This window comes from Rhineura floridana, chromosome 4, assembly GCF_030035675.1.
Source record: "Rhineura floridana isolate rRhiFlo1 chromosome 4, rRhiFlo1.hap2, whole genome shotgun sequence".
Taxonomy (NCBI): domain Eukaryota; kingdom Metazoa; phylum Chordata; class Lepidosauria; order Squamata; family Rhineuridae; genus Rhineura; species Rhineura floridana.
The window spans coordinates 150,276,394-150,296,120 of NC_084483.1; the positions used below are offsets into that span (position 1 = coordinate 150,276,394).

At 40.3% G+C, this 19,727-nt stretch overlaps 1 protein-coding gene across 5 annotated transcripts in view; it reads left to right on the forward strand.

Moving 5' to 3' along the window:
* The window catches only part of POLH (DNA polymerase eta), a 28,626-nt gene extending 9,074 nt beyond the window's left edge, over window positions 1-19,552 (forward strand). For 2 of the 5 annotated variants that reach the window (XM_061624797.1, XM_061624799.1), the window contains exons 2-10: window positions 841-975; window positions 1,855-2,072; window positions 2,643-2,812; window positions 9,358-9,461; window positions 10,529-10,648; window positions 12,285-12,408; window positions 12,893-12,958; window positions 14,296-14,468; window positions 16,019-19,552. In XM_061624797.1, coding sequence (XP_061480781.1) covers window positions 841-975; window positions 1,855-2,072; window positions 2,643-2,812; window positions 9,358-9,461; window positions 10,529-10,648; window positions 12,285-12,408; window positions 12,893-12,958; window positions 14,296-14,468; window positions 16,019-16,871 — 1,963 coding nt within the window. In that variant the 3' untranslated portion in view covers window positions 16,872-19,552. Of the gene's footprint in view, window positions 1-840; window positions 976-1,854; window positions 2,073-2,642; window positions 2,813-9,357; window positions 9,462-10,528; window positions 10,649-12,284; window positions 12,409-12,892; window positions 12,959-14,295; window positions 14,521-15,713; window positions 15,796-16,018 lie in introns of all 5 variants that reach the window. The other 3 variants (XM_061624800.1, XM_061624798.1, XM_061624801.1) reach the window with 3 other exon arrangements.
* Window positions 19,553-19,727: the final 175 nt, after the last annotated feature.

The window sequence follows — 19,727 nt, forward strand, 5'->3', positions numbered from 1 at the left end:
AACTGACTTCCTGTGACCTATGTTCCTGTTTTCTCCCACCCCCTTGGGTGCAGGCCCGTGGCTTTAATTGATAGGATGTGTTCCTGGTGGTTGTCTGTGTAATATGTATTTCTGATCTTGCTTCTCGGGGTGAGAAAACTAAATGTAGCATAATGGAATCCACTTCCCCAAGTGATTATACAATAACCAACTCCCTATTTCCAGTCCCAGTTTGCACCTTGCATTCCATAAGCCATTCCCCAAACACTAGTGATTTATAGTTTTCGCCCTACCCCTCAATATTCTCTGAAAACCTTTAGGTATGAATCTCCTCTTAAGGTGGATAAAAGATTATTATGATGTGGAAGGAAAACCCTCCTCACACTTTAACTAATCTGTGTTCACATTCACACCATACATTTATTCCACTTTAAACAGTCATGGCTTCCCCAAAAGAATCCTGTGAAGTATAGTTTGTGAAGGGCGCTGAGAGTTATTAGGAGGACCCTGTTCCCCTCTTACAGCTACAGTTCTCTGGGAAGAGGGACTGACTGTTAAACCACTCTGAGAACTGTAGCTCTGTGAAGAGAATAGGAGTCTTCTAACAACTCTCAGCACCCTTCACAAACTACACTTCCCAGGATTCTTTGGGGGAAGCCATGACTGTTTAAAGTGGAATAATAGTGGGAAAATGTATTGTGTGAATGTGGCCCATATGTGTCATTTGTTTTAAGATATGTTAGCTTGTTGAAGACCCATTATCTAATGCTAAACTAAAAAAAAATTGGCTGAATTGGTGAATGCCTTCCATGTCTTTGCCCATAACTTATTGGCTAATACTTTTCCTCTCATCCAACTCAGGATAATTGCTGTGAGCTATGAAGCTCGTGCTTTTGGAGTTACCAGAAACATGTGGGCTGCTGATGCAAAGAAGCTGTGTTCAGATCTCCTGTTAGCTCGAGTACCGGAGGCCCATGGCAAAGCAGATCTCACCAAGTAAGCCTGGGATTGATCATCACTTGCAGCTTCTCTTGTGTAGATGATTGTGCTTTGAAACAAAAAAGGGTTCAAGGTTGTTACTGAGCAGTGGTGCTTGTGATACGTTCTCTGCTTTGGGGCTTAGGTTTGCTTTCTGGAAAGTTTTAGGAAGCATGCTTTGGTAAGCGGCGGTAACGCAGCCGAAGCTCTGCTCATGGCCAGAGTTCGATTCCAACGAAAGGAGGAAGTCGAATCTCCGGTAAAAGGGGTCGAGGTCCACTCAGCCTTGCATCCATCCGTGGTCGGTAAAATGAGTACCCGGCATACGCTGGGGGGTAAAGAAAGGCCGGGGAAGGAACTGGCAATCCCACCCCATATATATGGTCTGCCTAGTAAACGTCGCAGGACGTCACCCTAAGAGTCGGAAACGACTCGCACTACAAGAGCGGGGATACCTTTACCTATACCTTTAATCTGGATACAGTTTGTTTAGTCTGGGTCTTCAGGCAGCAGGCTCTCTAGATTTAAAATTAATAGTTCTTTGCAAATTGAACTGTCCAATTGCATAACTCTTTCTTCTGAATGTAGTGAACTGGGCCCAATGCATGCAGGAGGTCCCAGGTTCAATCCCTGGCATATCCAGGTGGGGCTGAGAGAGACTCCTGCCTTGAAATGCTGGAGAGCCACTGCCAGTCAGTATAGACAATATTGATCTAGATAGACCAGTGGTGACAGCTTCCTATGTTCCTCTATCTGTAATATGTAAGATAGTCTTGTTACCTCTATTGAGAAAAATACTACTACTGATACTCTTGGTCTCTGACTGCTAATTAGCCACCTGAATTAGAAGATGTAATGGGAATATTGGAGCATTATTTTAGTCCCTTTCCTATGTAGGTACCGAGAAGCCAGTGTGGAGGTGATGGAAGTGATGTCACGCTTTGCTGTGATTGAACGTGCTAGCATTGATGAGGCCTACATGGACTTGACTAGTGCTGTGCAAGAAAGACTTCAGAAGATGAAAGGACAGCCTGTTGTAGCAGGGCAGTTGGCAACTACCTACATCCAGGGATTGCCAGATCACCTTGCAGCAGAAGAAAATACAGGCGACAAAGGTACCGCATGGCTTCTGACACGCTAGTTCACTTTTTTGCTTCATTTGGCCTTGCTCTTAATCCTGCTTGGATTATATTTTATGGAGAGGATATTCGGTCTGAAACCTTTGTGCCTACAGAAGAGCACAATGAAGGTGTGGAACCAATCCATGAATCCCAGGTTTACCAGATATTTTTCTTTTTGTCTTTGCTTCAGTATTCATATGAGGGTGCCAAAGGTTAGACGGGATAGTGAAAAATCAGAACTGTGGCCTTGGGAAGTAATGAACATGATAGCAGAGCACATTTAGCTTGTGACAAGTGCCCTAGACAGAGAAGTATCTTTTTTTGTCATCCATTTGCTCGCTTGCCCTGCAGTATTCATGATAACCCTTTTCTACAAGTTGAGCTGCTGCTTTCCATTTTTTTTAAAAAAAGGAGTGGACTTATCTGATCAAAGATGCACTTGTAAATGTACTTTCTGGCTTGTTTCTTCTTTTCCAGATGCTTTACAGTACCACATGATTTTGTAGTTCCTATCCTGTTGCTTTGCCATGACAACCAAAATACCTGCTCTGTGTTCCCTTTTAGAAGAACTGCGGCAGCAGGGTTTGCACCAGTGGCTTGAGTCACTACCTTTTGGAGATCCCAGCAATCCAGAGCTGCAGCTGACGGTGGGAGCTGTCATTATGGAAGAAATGAGGGCAGCTGTGGAATCTGTTACTGGATTTAGGTGTTCTGTTGGAATTTCTCACAACAAGGTGCGTGTAAGATGAGCATGGTTTTTGTTTTGAACTCAGCACTGCTAAAGCAATGTACATCTTAGTTGCTCTGTATTAAGTGGAATCTGCACCAAAACAGATTAATACTGTGACATGGCACAGAAAACATAAATGAAAGAATAGGGTGAGACTGAATAACTGAAATAAATATAGTCACTAATCTGATTTTAGTAAAACCTCTTTTTATGAACATTTCCAGAATGTGAGATCAGATGATGTGACAGAAGGAAGACTTTAACATATAAACCACAGCAGGATTAGCAGGAACTCATATTCAGAATGATCCTCTCTTAAGCGTCATAGATAGAAGTGAGGCTAGCCAGTTGAGTTATTCGGTTATTTAACTGATGAAATCAGAGGTTCTCAAACTGATGGTCCAAGAGTTTCATTCAGGTGGTCCATCGTGTGGCTGTGGATTTGTGGTTCAAGATGGGAGATGGCATATCCAAAGAAATTCAATAGCATGCAATACTTGTTTGAGTGGAAAAACCAAGACCTCAGAGTGAAAGGGAGATTTTCTATCCTTCTAGACCCACAAATGCAATGTCTAGCTTCATATAATTTTGAATCATTCCTTTCTGAAAGCATGGATGTGCACCTCAACGTGGTTGCACACCTTAATGTGGTGAGGGGGTTTGAGAGTGTTGAAGAAGCTGAGAGCAATGCCGTCAGGAGTCTAGACCAAGAGGCTAGACTTCTAGCAGGGGCACCCAAGGTGGAATGGTCAAAGCTGAGACATCAGACTAAGATGCATCCATACTCGGAAGAAGGCAATGGTGAACCACCTCTGAATACCTCTTACCATGAAAACCCTATGAATAGACTATCCAAAATGCAACATGAGATAGTGGTGGAAGATGAGACAGATGGCACTCAGCAAGCTACCATGGAAGAACAATGGACAAGTACAAGTAGTGCTGTGACTAATGTTGCAATTTGGGTCATGTTGCAATTTGGGTCAAAGCCAAATGAAAGCCCAGAGGTTGATGTGCACAGATGTGAAAGGAGAGTCCAGGGTTGTACGATGTACACAATAAGAACATGTAATGTGAGAAGCATGAACCAAAGAAAGTACGCGTCAACATCACCAAATGGTCAATAGAGGAATCAAATGGATTATATAATTGGTAGCAGAAGATGGAGAAGTTCCATACATTCTGCAAAAACAAGACCAAGAGCAGACTGCGGTACAGATCATGAACTGGTAATATCGAAAATCAGAGTTAAGCTAAAGAACAACAACAAAGCAATCGTAATGCCAAAATACAATTTAAATAACATCCCAGAAGAATATAAAGATCAAATAATGAACAGATTTGAGACTTTAAACTTAGTTGAAAGACAACCACAAGAACTATAGAGTGAAGTCAGAGACATTATCAGGGAAGAATGCAAAATGACAATACCTCTAGCTAAAAAGAGAGAAAGACCTCAGTGGATGACTGAAGAAACTCTTAAAATGGTTAAAGAGAAGGAAAGCAAAAGGAGATAGGACAAAGAGAACTATTACAATAGTTATCGTACAGAAACAGAAGAGGATAATAAAAAGGTAGAACAAGAGCCCTACTCCAAAAGATTAGAGAAATTAAAGAAAAATTTAAACCAATACAAGATAAAATAAAAGGAAGATGGAAGCAATACACTGAAGAACTATATAAAAAAGATGCAAGAATGACAGATTCATTGATGGAGGAACTGTATAATGAAGAACCAGAAATTTTAGAATGTGAGGTAGAAGCTGCTCTCAAAATACTTGAAAGAAACAAATCACCAGGAACAGATGGCATACCAATAGAGTTGCTACAAGTTACTGAGACTGAATCTGTCCAAATTTTGACAAAAATTTGTCGGAAAATAAAACAATGGCCCATAGACTGGAAGCGTTCAATATACATACCAATTCCAAAGAAAGGGGATCCCAGGGAATGCAGTAATTATTGAATTATTGCCTTAATATCCCATGCAAGTAAAGTAATGCTCAGGTTTCTACAGGAAGGGCTCTTACCATATATGGAGCGAGAAATCCCAGATGTCCAAGCTGGATTTAGAAAGGGAAGAGGTACCAGAGATCATATTGCAAACATATGTTGGATAATGGAATGGACAAAGGAATTTCAGAAGAAATCACCCTGTGCTTTATAGATTACAGCAAAGCCTTTGATAGTATAGATCACAAAAATCCATGGAATGCTTTAAAAGAAATGGGGGTGCCACAGCATCTGATTGTTCTTTTTTTTAATATAAATTTTTATTCAAGATTTCAGAAACAAAACAAAAAGAAAAAAACAAATTAATAACTAATACAATAAAAAATATTGACTTCCGATTTGTCATAAATCAGCTATTGGTCTATAGTATAACAAACCTGTCCCTTAATATATTACAAAATCACTTTCCTCCAGTGGTTATCTTGGTTAATCATTAAATCTCATTAACATCATATCATTTTATTCTTTCCACAAAAAGTCAAAGAGAGGTTTCCAGTCCTTGAGAAATATATCTATCGATTTTTCTCCAAATAGACATGTCAATTAATCCATCTATTCAAGTCTAGTAAATCCAGTAGTTTCAACAGCTATTCTTCCATTATCAGTGTTAGTTCCATCTTCCATCGTCCATCCTTGCACACATAATTCTGCTGTCATAGTCATATAGTAAGAGTCTGATAGGAATTTCCTTCATCACAAATATTTTCTTGCCATGAATTCTGACTGTGTTACTGAAATATTGTTGTAAAGTCATATCTCTGTTCTTCTTTTTTACGGGGTGCACTAGCACATCTCTTGAGAGTTTTTCCATTGTCACATATCTGGAATTAATTCTATAAACTTTCTCTGTCTCAGGTTCCATCAGATCATTCCAGTCCAGAAATTTTTTTGAAACATTGATAAATTTATCTCTGATACCTTCACCAATTCCTTCAGGGACAGCGCTGAATTCCAAGCAATAATCTTTGTCACTAGGATCCATCACAGCTATAAAATCCAAATCTTTTTCCAATTCCACATTTTATATATCTATTCCAATCTCCAGGACTTGCACCTTCCCTTTAATTTTTCTTTCATCTTCTGTTGCTTGTCCAGTTATATCTTCTTTTCCCATAGAATCCTTTATTTCTTTCAACTCCTGTTTCATTTTGCCAAATTCAATTTTCATCTCTTGTCTGCCCTGTCTCAATTCTTGTTTCGTTATCTTAATCTCATCCATTATTTTCTGAAACATGTTTAGAGAGAAAACCCCTTCCTGTACATCCAGGGTCTCGGCCACTTTCTTGATTGTCATTCTTAAGACCGGGAAAAAAAATCCCCTTCAATTTCCAATATAGCCACTATTCTCAAGCAAAGAGCAATTTATTTCTTTTCCCAGCAACAAAGGAGTTAATATTCCAAGCCTGTTGACGTCATCTTCTAGACAGACTGCCTTATCTCTTATGTTACCAAGAGTGCAAAACAAATTTAGTTCACAGCATCAAAATAATTAGTGGCATAAAGAATAAGCAGATTCGTCAAAATAAAGTAGACCAGAAAAAATAGTCCCAGACAAATAGTACTCAAATGTTCATATTAATCAGATTTTCCTCCTCAGATTAGATGCCCCTCATCCGTTTATATCTTTATAATGCTCAATTCCATGCCAGCTTTTTGCAACAAAAACAAAGATAAGCTATTTCGATTTTCTTCTTCCTTAATTCCGTGTATAAAAGAGAAAGGTATAACTCACCCAGGGATTCTTTGTTGCTGATTTTATAACAAATCTCTTTTACTGTAACAATAATAAGATGATAGGAGTAGACAGAAGAATGCTTGCCTGTTAGAATCCGTTTTTCTTTAAAGAAAAAAAAAGTCTCGCTTAGTCAGTTTGAGCTTGCTTGAATTCCCTGACTCCGTCCACTGCTGGCTACACCTTCGTTCATAGGTGATCCTGATGAATTCCAGTCCCCAACAAACACAACGAAGCTTCTGTGGGTGATCTCTTCGTTTCTCCCTTGCCTGGGAGAAAGTTTTTACCAGTCAAAAAATTCTTCTGACTGGTTTTAAAACTGAAAAAGCTTCCTCTGAGACGGGAGCTCGTCTCAGAGGCAGTCACAAGCGGAGCAATCCTCCTGGGAAGTCCAGCATCTGATTGTTCTGATGTGCAACCTATACTCTGGACCAGAGGCTACTGTAAGGACAGAATATGGAGAAACTGATTGATTTCCAATCGGAAAGGGTGTAAGACAGGGGTGTATTTTATCACCCCATTTGTTTAATGTCTATGCAGAACATATCACAAGGAAAGTGGGATTGGACCAAGATGAAGGAAATGTGAAAACTGGAGAGAGAAATATCAATAATTTAAGATATTCAGACGATATCATACTACTAGAGAAACCAGTAATGATTTGAAACGAATGCTGATGAAAGATAAAGAGGAAAGCACAAAAGCAGGACTACAGCTGAACTTCAAGAAGACTAAAGTAATGACAACAAAAGATTTATGTAACTTTAAAGTTGACAGTGATGACATACAACTTTTCAAGGAGTATCAATACATTGGCACACTCATTAACCAAAACGGAGACAACAGTCAAGAAATCAGAAGAAGGCTCGGACTGGGGAGGGTAGCTAAGAGAGAACTAGAAAAGATCCTCAAATGCAAAGATGTATCACTGAACAATAAAGTCAGGATCATTCAAACCATGGTACTCCCAATCTCTGTGTATGGATGTGAAAGTTGGACAGTGAAAAAAGTGGATAAGAGAAGTATCAACTCATTTGAAATGTGGTGTTGGATGATGTTTACCTCCAGGTTGTTTTGGGTTACCAGAGATGAGATGCAGACAAGAGATTTGCTTACAAAGAGTTAAAATTTATTGAGTAACTTACAAGCATACAGCCAAGTAGCCCAATAAAAGTGGAACAGCCACACAGCTCTGCAGTAGCTCGTGTCAGACTGAACACCCCATTGGGGCACACGCAACACTTTTATAGTATTGAAACTAGCACGTGGTATTGGCATGATTACATACAATATTGGCAAGATTACATACACAAATGATGACTTTAAGGCATCAATACATTGCATCATGGCACCTGTTACCTATAATTGGCTATTCTGACCTTTTCACAGAACATCTTCAAAAGCAAACTAATTGCTAAAAAACTATATGGAAACTCCCTGGCACTTCTTTGGCAAGCTATATGTTGGCCATATATCTCTGCTAACAAGCAACTCCCATCATTGACCGTCCTTTGACTTATCCACCTGGCTATACTAACAAGCAACCGCTCATTAACCGTCGTCCTTGGGAGTATAACCTAGACTTAAATCATCTATAAAACACCTTACTGATAACATATTCTTGGATATATGCCTAATTGGGCTCCTTTGATGCCTCTCTAACAAGGTACTGGGCAGGTCATCATGCCCTTGACTTAGGCTTTCAGGTGCTTATGAAATGCAGGGGCCTGAAAGGGGAAATACAAACCCTCAGGCTCACTAACAAATACCTTCTAAATCTATGCTTAACATAAGGCTATAATATCTTGCTATGGGCCTCTACTTGCTTGCTGGAAATATCAAACTGGTACAGGGTATACAGATGAGAGCTTTGTGCCTCCCATGGGCCGCGAAAAAGACAAATAATTGGGTGTTAGAACAAGTTAAACCAGAACTATCACTAGAAGCTAAAATGATGAAACTGAGGTTATCATACTTTGGACACATCATGAGAAGACATGATTCATTAGAAAAGATAATAATGCTGGGAAAAACAGAAAGGAGTAGAAAAAGAGAAGGCCAAACAAGAGATGGATTGATTCCATAACGGAAGCCACAGACCTGAACTTACAAGATCTGAACAGGGTGGTTCATGACAGATGCTGTTGGAGGCCGCTGATTCATAGAGTCGCCATAAGTCGTAATCGACTTGAAGGCACATAACAACATTAATTAGATTTATATCCCGTCCTTGCTCCCAGTTGGAGCCCAGTGAGGCAAACAAAAACATTTAAAACACTGTAAAAATCATAAAAACAGACATTAATATATATTGAAACAAGACATATTTAAAAACATATTAAAACAAAATATATTTAAAAACATTTTTTAAAAAAAACACAAAGCTTAAAAAACATCTCAGGAAGCAATTCCAACACAGATGCAGTCTGGGATAAGGTCTCTACTTCAAAGGCTTGTTGAAAGGAAGCCACAGACCTGAACTTAAAAGCTCTGAACTGGGTGGTTTATAACAAACGCTATTGGAGGTCACTGATTCATAGAGTCGCCATAAGTCCTAATCGACTTGAAGGCACATAACACACACACAAAAGCACGGATGAGGTTTGGAAAAGAAAATAGAATATGTTTTCTTTTAACTTTTGGAATTTTGAGAACATGAGCTATCAGCACGTTACTTTTAGTGTTTATGTATTCAGTTTTTTCTCTAACCTGACATAATAGACTCTAGTAGACCAGATATATGTTGGAAGACCCATAAAACTCAGAAACCCAAGCATCCTAAATTGGTACTCTCTTTATTCTAGGTGTTAGCAAAACTGGCCTGTGGCCTCAACAAGCCTAATCGTCAGACATTGGTGTCACAGGGTTCTGTCCCTCAGCTCTTTAGCAAGATGCCAATCAGCAACATGTATGTAAAATAGACAATCTACTTCTATAAATCCCATGGGAGACTGTATTCATATTTTTTTCTGCATCTTATTGCTTTGGTGAATAGTGTGCATGCTGTAAGCATAAGATGAAGGGTAACTAAATTATAAAAACGGAGGTTAGAAATGTCTCTAGCAAGAGAGATGACAGTTGGCAGTACGTCTAGAATAATTCCTGGATCCCAGCAGCAGAGTTTGGGGAACCATATTAATGTTTGTACCCAATTCTTGCCTTGTGCTGGCATCTGCTTTTAGATGCCAGCCTCAAATTATTAGGCACTGGACTGGAAATGTTCAGGCCTAATGAATTCCAAGGAATGAGTGGTGCTCAGGGCCAGCACCAGGCGTGACTGGACCCTTGGGCACGAGCCTGCCCCGGGCCCCCTGCTCCCAGCCCCCCCCCAATCGTACGGGACTGCTCCACCTACCTCTTCTTTCTGTGAATGCCTTGCGAGATGGGTGTGCGGGTTGCTGCCATCAACCAAGATGGCAATGGAGGTTTCTCTTAAGGGGCTAATATCCCCTCTGCCATCTTGGTTGATGGCAGCTGCATGCATAGCACGCAGGGCATTCACAGAAAGGGAGGAGAGGTAGGTGGAGTGGGCAGGTGCCGCAGCCCCGCACGGTCTGTGGCAGGGGCTGGGAGCTCCGTCTCTGCAATCTGTGGCCAGGTTGGAGGTCGATCCTGCCGAGGATCGCGGAAGGAGAGCACTACCCCCATACCCTAAGAAGGGGCCCTTCATGGGCCCTCAGCCAGTGCCTGACCCGGCCACCCTTTGGCACCAGCTCTGGGGGTGGTGATACATTTTTTGAGTGATACCTTTCCAGTTGGGGTCTTCTCTTGCCTATACTAGAGTAGGTAAAGAAGAAACTACTTATTAATTCCTTGCTCTGTCAGGGTGCTTTAACTGCTTGTGTCATGAAGCCACATTTTACATCCCTCTTCTTTTCATACTTATCTATATACTTTCTGCTATCTGGTATACAGGAACAGGAGTCTGAACATTTCTGCCTTTCTCCATATGACTGTTTTTCTTTTATCGTATAGCCGCAATCTTGGAGGAAAGCTAGGTAGCTCTATCACTGAACTTCTGGGAGTGGAGTATGTCGGACAGCTGATCCAGTTTAGTGAATCACAGCTTCAGACACACTTTGGAGAGAAGACTGGGTAAGCATCTCACTCTGGTCTCTCTATATTTAGGTTCCTTAAGGGTTTGCTCATGAATGCTGAGGATTCTGCTCAGGACAGAGTCTATCTTGAGTTCTTAGTCTAATTTCAAGAACTTGAAACAGAGGCATTAAAAGGCAATCTTTCCATGTGTTGTTTTATCTGCTTTATGCAAATACACATCTACAAGGTTTAAGGAAGATTGAAACATGTGCCGTTTAAAATAGCCAACTTCAGTCATTGCAATGAAATAAAATTCAAGATGGCAAAATAACAAAAGGAAAACAAGTATTATGTATTTACTGTACAAATTCCATAGGGGTAGCTATGTTAGTCGCAGCAAAAAAAGCAGAGAAACTTGTAAAGATTTAAAGATTGACAGATTTATAAGCTTTGAAAGTATAGCATCCATTTCATCAGATGCATAGGAGATGTCTTCTGTTGGCAGGTATATAATATAAGAGAGACTGTTGTTTCACTCTATAATGCCCTTCTGTTGGTGGCCCCCAGTGGAAGGAAGATGCAATTGATTTAACATATTTGCTTCTAGTTTTTTTTGCTTCTGTGGTAGACAAGGTTGTCTAGTAATTACATATTTATCAAAGTTAGTCAACAAATAATAGACTTTCTCTGAACCCATTAACCCAATATGGCTGTTATAGAAGCTAAACAATCATCTCTCTGTAGGGGCTTTATTCACCAGACAGTATGATGTAGTGCAGTGGTTCCCAACCTTTATGAGCATGGGACCCCCTTTATAAACTGAAATTTTTTTGTGACCCCCTCCCCCCACGGAGGCAGGCTGGCTGCCAGGAAGGAAGTGGGAAAGCAGCCTTTCTTTGCAGGCCTGCTTCTTTTTGCTTCACAAAAAGCCCTCTCCTCTCATTCTAAGCAAGGGCGTTGCCAGGAGCGGCAGTGCAAGGAGACAGGAATCAGTGATAGTAATCCCCTCTTCTTTCTGGTAGCTCCACCCTCAGTCTCCTTTGGCATCTGCCATGTATTTTATAGGCAGATGCCTGCCCTTAGTGCGCCTGAAAGATGCTCTGGCGCTTCAGCAAAAGGCCTCCCCTCTTGTTAGTAGCAAGGGGAAGGTGTCATCTGCAGCGGCAGTGGAAAGCAGACAGTGTAGAAGGAGTGAAGACTTTTTAAAAAAATTAATAAATAATTCATTTCTTTACTGTTCACAACCCCCTCTGGATTACTTCGCAGCCCCCCAGGTTGGGAACCACTGATGTAGTGGATTATATCCCCAACAGTCTTTTGACTGCAAAAACATTTAAGCTGATCTACCAGGATCTGAGAATGGCCACCCAGCAAAACAGTTTTATTGTTTTAAATCTTCCTGGGAGTGCATAGGACCCTAGCTCACTTTGCAGGTTTTTGCTAATAGCCACTCAATAAAGTTTATACATTAGTGTACATTCAGAAGTGATGTTAAGTGGCAGAGAAGTTTATGATAGGGAGCTCTCCATTTGCCATGCATGTATGCTCTTTAAAATCTAACTCTTGGATTTGTCCCCGGTCTAAATTGATTCTTGTGTTGGTGTCATATGCATTGGATGTCTCTAAGTAAATAGATAACATTTCCAACCTTGGAACCACTTATTTACTTGTGTTTCCATAATATACTTTGCAGCTCCTGGTTGTATGACTTGTGCAGAGGGACTGAGCATGAGCCAGTGAAACCTAGACAATTGCCCAAATCCATTGGCTGCAGTAAGAATTTTCATGGAAAAACAGCTTTAGTTACTCAGAAGCAGGTAAGTTAGTGCCAGAGAACTGAACCAAGCCTGTCTTGAGAACAGGACTAATAGAGAAAGACAGCACATATTGCTGTTCTCTTTCTCTGGCTCAAACCCACTGTGGTTATCATGTTAGAGCATCAAACACTTTGATCTGAAATAGTCAATAACAAGGTTATTGGAGAGTTCCATCAATAGGAAGAGAGTGCCTAATAGCCCCTTGATTCATGATCCCTGTGTGTACTGCGATCCTTGTTCTGTTTTGGCATCTAGCTCAAATGTTCTGCCCTACAAGGATTCTGTAACTACTTGCTCCTGCAATTTAATTATTCCATGACAACGTTTTTGATGATTTAGAGATTTGAAAGCTTTTTTGTTGTTGTTCTTGTTGGTCTTCCATCTGAAATGTTCCGTGAATGTTCTTTGCGTATTTTGGTTTTTATTTATAGCATATTGAACATTTTCCTAAGACAATAACAAACTGCAGAAATGTTGTTTGTAGGTGCAACATTGGCTTCTGCAGTTGGCCTTGGAGTTGGAGGAGAGACTGAACAAGGACAGAGATCAAGTAAGTAGAAAAAGGTGGAGGCCCTACTAGTTCCTCAAGTATTCACTGACTGCAGAAGCTCTGTGTGAATTGGAAGGAGAAGTGCTAATTTGGTTGCCTCTAGGGCAATTTCTCAATATCTATGCATTTCCTATCTTGATTTAGCTTAGTAGAGGTCTGAAGTATAAGTATTTCCAGCAAATTAGGGATTTGGAAGAACTGGAACTAAGATGCCCACTAAAGAAAGAATAAACACCAAAAGCTGCTTGGCAGAGGCTATTAGGGATTTTTTTCCTACATGGCCCAGATGTTCTAGAACAGATGATGGTCCCTGTTTGCTCCCTCTGTTGATTCTAATTAGCTGTTGCCCTCAGCCCCACATATCTGTTAAACATAATTCAGGTGTACTCATGCAAATGTTGTGTTCTAGACATAACATACAAAACCACATGTGACCTTGCTGCTCCCTTACTGAAGCGGTCTGAATTGTTAGGAGCTGTACGGTTAAATTACTTTTACAGTTGTTTGTGCTTATCCTTTTTATCTGCCATTTTAGTGTTTTGTGGCTGCTTTGGTGTATTGTTGCTATAAATAATTTTTAAAATTGTTTTTTTTAAACATAGTTAGCCTTGCGATCATTGATGACATGCAGGATATGATTTAATAAAGAAATAGTACACTTAGTAGAAAGTTGGGTTTGGATGTAGGAAAGCAAGTTCAAATACTCTGTGTCATGAAGCTTGCACGATAGTCCTAGACAAGTCATTGTCTTTCAGCCGAGTCAATGTCACAGAGTTGTCTTACTTTTAAATATTAAGCACCTTAAACGTGAGGCATTATACAATGGGAAGATACCACACATACCTTCCTGAACTCTTTGTAGGAAGGGCTGTATATTTATTTTACTATATCCTGGTCTGTCTTCCATGGAATCAAAGGTGGCGTAGGTATGTAGGCTTTGTATGCTGTCTTCCATCCACACAATGACCAGCTCACATTGTTGAGGTGACTAAACACAAATGTGACAAGATAAATACATAGATAGATCCCTCTTTATTACAAGCTATTGGGATTTCCTTGCAGTGTGTCAAAGCTGAGGTGAGTAGCTCATGAACACCTAGCTCTTGTTGAGGAGTGAGGGCTCCTTAAAGTCTTTCTGCATTTTTGGCTATGATGGGGAAGGACACAGGGTTAAGACTACTACTACTACTACTACCCTCCCTTCACCAGGAGGTCCCAGGAATGTACTTGGATTAATAAATCCTGATATTCACTACCCCTTTGAATGTCCCATAAAATCCGTTACTCATGTCTCAGGTTCATCTTGTCAGGATTCTTATTTTTTTTCCTTCCAACAGAACAATCGGGTTGCTAAACAGCTGACTATTGGGATCCATATGCAGGGTTTTAAACATGCCAGTGGCCTATCCCGCTGCTGTGCCTTATCCCATTACGATGCCCATAAGATCAGCAGAGATGCTTTTGTACTAATCCAGAACTGCAATACCGCAGGAGGCCAGCAGGCAGCATGGTGAGAAAAAAATTTCTGAGCACAACAATGTGCTACTGCAGAGGGGGAAAAGGTAAATTTTATAAAGTGGGATTGGACCAAAATGAAAGAGGTGTGAAAATTGGAGGGAGAAATATCAATAATTTAAGATATGAAGATGATACCATACTACTAGCAGAAACCAGTAATGATTTGAAACAAATGCTGATGAAAGTTAAAGAGGAAAGCACAAAATCAGGACTACAGCTGAACGTCAAGACTAAAGTAATGACAACAGAAGATTTATGTAACTTTAAAGTTGACAGTGAGGACATTGAATTTGTCAAGGATTATCAATACCTTGCTTGGCACAGTCATTAACCAAAATGGAGACAACAGTCAAGAAATCAGAAGAAGGCTAGGACTGGGGAGGGCAGCCATGAGAGAACTAGAAAAGATCCTCAAATGCAAAGATGTATCACTGAACACTAAAGTCAGGATCATTCAGACCATGGTATTCCCAATCTCTGTATGGATGTGAAAGTTGAACAGTGAAAAAAGCAGATAAATCAACTCATTTGAAATGTGGTGTTGGAGGAGAGCTTTGCACATACCATGGACTGCGAAAAAGACAAATAATTGGGGGTGTTAGAACAAATTAAACCAGAATTATCATTAGAAGCTAAAATGATGAAACTGAGGTTATCCTACTTTGGATACATAATGAGAAGACATGATTCCCTAGAAAAGACAATAATGCTGGGAAAAACAGAAGGAAGTAGAAAAAGAGGAAGGCCAAATGAGATTGATTGATTCCATCAAGGAAGCCACAGACCTGAACTTATAAGATCTGAACAGGGTGGTTTACAACAGATGCTATTAGAGGTCGCAGATTCATAGGGTAGGCATAAGTTGTAATTGACTTGCAGGCACATAACAATTACATCTGGGGCATGCACTACAGTGTTTGTGATAGAGCAGAAAATGAAATACTAATGGGTTGGATGACCAAATAATTGACTCAGAAATAGAATTTTTTTCTATTAGAGCTAAGATGAGGGTTGCTGTCTATGTACTTGCTTCTTATTCAAAACACATTAGAATATATTGTGCAAGATGCATGCAGGTAGTTTATTATTTATTTATTAAATGTATATCCCACCCAGGATGGCAAACAAAAACACTAAAAACACTCTAAAACATCATAAAAACAGACTTTAAAATATATTAAAACAAAACATCTTTAAAAACATCTATTTAAAAAAAGCTTTTAAAACATCTTTAAAGGTTTAGTGGAAGAAGGAACCCTAGCACTGAAAGACAGAGGGGGAAAGCAAAAGCCATGTGGTCAAGCCATCTAACAGGAAATGTAAGAACTGAATCTGTTACCTTATGATATCTAATCAGTTTTGAACTAATGTAAAACTAAGGAGGGTTTTCCTTGTCTTGGCATAATTACTGGGGAAGGAGTAAATGAAAGCCAAGTGTTGGGCTAACTTCTTCCATGCCTTAAGGAATGTTGAAAAATCTGTGTAACTTGGTTTGAAAGTTTTCTTCCTTTGACTTGTTTGCTAATCTACTCCTGCCTACAGGTCTCCTCCAATTACACTACTTCAACTTTCTGCGAGCAAGTTTTTAGAAACTCATACAGCATCCTCTGTGGATATTACTGCCTTCCTAACTAGTGACAGCCAGTGTACCTATCCCACTTGCACCAGTGTATCCAGCCCAAATTGCAAGTTCCTTGAAAACCCAAAAAAGAAGACAATCAAGAAGACAGTGAATCCTATTCAGATGCTCTTTCAAAGGGCAGTGGAAAAGAAACAGGCCCAGGCTATGGCTGGGTGCTCTCTTCCTGGTGTCACCAATGAAAGGACCTTACCATCAACTCTAGAGTCCGGTGTTTGTCATGGTAAAGGATTCATTCCCATCAACAGCCAGATTCTAAAAGATCCTGTGGAACAAAGTACCAATAGCAGCAACTCCACACAGAAACAGCTTTCTGTAGTACAATCTGTGCCTAGCTCTAAAGCAAGGGTGCTGGAGAGCCCTTTGACTAGTCAGTGTTACATGGCACCTTTAGAAGCAGAAGTGCTTGAGGTTTCTTCAGAGCTTCCTGATCCGTGGAAAGAAAAGGGAGTGCCACCTGCTTTTGGAATTTCCCTGGAAGGAGTTGATAGTTTGGCTCCGCACTCTTTTAAAGGTGACAGGATGTTGTGTGAGAAATGTAACCAACAGGTGCTGGTATGGGAGTTCACAGAACACTTAGACTACCACTTTGCTGTGGAGCTGCAGAACTCTTTCTCAGAATCCAATTCTTTCAAATCGTCTTCATCTGTTGGCAGCCCTCCAACTAAGGGCAAAAGCAAACAGAAGCCATACACAGCCTCTAGTGCCAAAAGACTAAGGACTTTGGATTCCTTTTTTAAGCAACCTCCTCCTTAGATTTTAGCACATCTTAGCAGCTGACATCTTATCTTGGAGAAAGGAGGTGCAATTTTATTTGCCTATATTTATCTTGTATCCAAAACATATCTAATAAATTGTTCCCAACAGGTGCATAGAAAGCTCAAGGACTCTTAAGAGTTGTTGAGGGGGAAACTGCACTTGATTTTCAAGGTCATTATGCCTTTTGTAGCTCCATACTTTTAACTGTAGGTTAAGATGACAACAGCTGTAGTGTCAAGATCCCACTCAAATGATTTTTATGCAGTAAGTAACTCAATCTAGACTGCTTTGCTACTGAGAAAGGACGGAGGTCTTGCACTCTCATTCTACTATCCAGCTTCCACAGGAGTCTACATTGTCTGGTAAATAAGTGTAGTGTCCATGTGGTGTTTTTGTGAACTTGATTGCACAAGTGAATATCATAGGGAAATATCAGCAATGGGAAGTACTGTGTTCATGTACCCTTTGAACTTTAACATCCTAGTGCTGTGGGTTTGTGAAGCAAGTCTCAGCATTCCAATTTAAGATGCACCCTCCCTTTCTTCTTGAGTGTGAAAAACAAGAATGTGGTCTTCTATTTATTGTTTGGTTTCTTGCTAGCATGGATAGAGTCAATCTATCCATCTGAGATTGGCCAAAAGTGTAATTCGTTTTTGAATCCTGTAAGAGCCCTTTTTGAATCAAGCAGCCTTACTAAACACATGAAGCTGCCTTATACTGAGTCAGAGCCTTAGCCCATCTAGGCCATCATCAGGACCTGCTCCAGACTGCCCTGTTTTCCCTCTTCTCTCCCCGCCCTGCCCAGGCCAAGATACATCATCTGCCCGGCGAGAAAGAAGAGAGGGAGGCAAAGACAATGCTAGGACTTGCTCCTGTCAGAATGTCACCTCCAGAGTAATCTTTACATTTTACATAATTTTAAATTTTAAAATGGTAAACAGCTTTGGTGCCTTAGCAGAAAGGCGATATATAAATGCAAAAAATATTGCCCAAGACCATGGGGAGCTGCTGCCTGAAGTCTTTCCTAAGACTGCCCCATGCAACTAAATCTCAAGGAGTGAACTTGGCCCAGTGTGGTGTAGTGGTTGGACGGTTGGACTAGGATCTGGGGAACCAGGGTTCAAATCCCCACTCAGCCATGAAGCTTGCTGGGTGACCTTGGGCCAGTCACCATCTCTCAGCCAAACCTACCTCACAGGATTGTGGGGATAAAATGGAGTGGGAGGAGAACCGTGAATGCCACCTTGAGTTCCGAGGAAGAAAGGCAGGATATGCATGTAAATAAATAAAATTCAGGATGTCAATCATGTATTCTACCATTGAGCTACAGGTTATGGCTACTTGCTTCTACTGTGGTCAAGTTTGTCCTTTTATAGGAACTGTGAGGAATGGAATCATTAAAGCTAAGTAGACCCTGGAACATGCAATGTGCATATCTCTTAAAATGCAGAAACCTGTGTATGTATATGAAATATTTCTATGGGAGGAGAGTTCAGGCAAATCTATTAACATCTGTGATTTAATTTGATATCTCGAGTAAATGTTTAATTATGGGCATAAGTTTTATCTCCACAAAAAGGTACTAGTATCTCTCTACAGAAAATACAAGTTGTCCAGTGTGACTTAGGATATTTCACACCTTTAATCTTCCTACATGGATAGTAACAAACATATAACATTGCAGAATAAATATCCATGAGGAAACAAAGTATGGTGTGGTTAGAGCATTGGACTAGAACCTGGGAGGCCAGGGTTCAAATCCCTACCATCATGAACTCACTGGGTGACCTTGGGCCATTCAGTCTCTTAACCCAAGTTTCCCTCATAGTGTTCTTGTGAGGATAAAATGGGGAGGACCATGTATGCCCCCTTGAGTTCCCTGGAGGAAAGTTGGGATGTAAATGTAGTAAATAAAAGTAGTGACTAATCGCTTTTGTGTGTGAGCTTTATTATCTTATAGTTCAGCATTATCCATAAAAAACCCTGTAGTGTATGAAGTCTTCAACTATACTTCTAGGACCATGGAACTGGGGTTACTGCTACTGCAAAGCTATCTTGGTTGATCATAGCGTCCTGTATTACTTAATGCTACATTAAGTCATTAACAACTGTTGTTCCAGATATAGGACTCTATAGTTGTAGTTATAGGACAAAAGAGTGTGTGTTGTGTTAGTTACAGGTAACAGACACTGGGTGTATATGTAGAATTACTTCATTTTAAAACCTGTTTGCTTTTTTTCCCCTTTCAGTAGAAGTTACTGGAAAGGAATGTATCTCAAAGGCCAAAACGATACTAGGTAGCAAAACAGGTTAAGATGAGATTTTTAGATGCATGTGTAAATAAAAATTCTAGTAAGTTTGAGGCCTCTGCAAAAAAATTGCAGCCTGTTTTGCTGGTATTGTTCCATCCTGTTGTGATAATAATGCAGCAGGAGGACTTGATTTTAGGCAGGGTTACTCACCAACACTAATAGGCTGAGTAAGAGTTTCTTCATCCCACAGTTGGTAGAGTCAATGTTAATAGATTAAGGGCATGAGTCATAATTAGCAAAACAATGTGACACCTCAGTATTTCAGATGCAACAGGCAGCATTGACAAGGCGTTCTTGTACTATCATTACCTAGAGGACTATTTTGGTTAGTTACTTTTTGAAGACTTCTCTACTACCATGCTACTATCTCCACAAGCAACTGACAACATACAGTCTCCCCTCTATACTCAAAACTGCTGTGGTCAGGCTGATAGAGTTCTTTGCATGTACTGTGGAATGTCAGATAAGCATGCACTACCAGCTTGTAATGTGTGTATGGAGAACTAGTGGTCAGAGCAGTACTGTATGTGGAGGCTTGCTG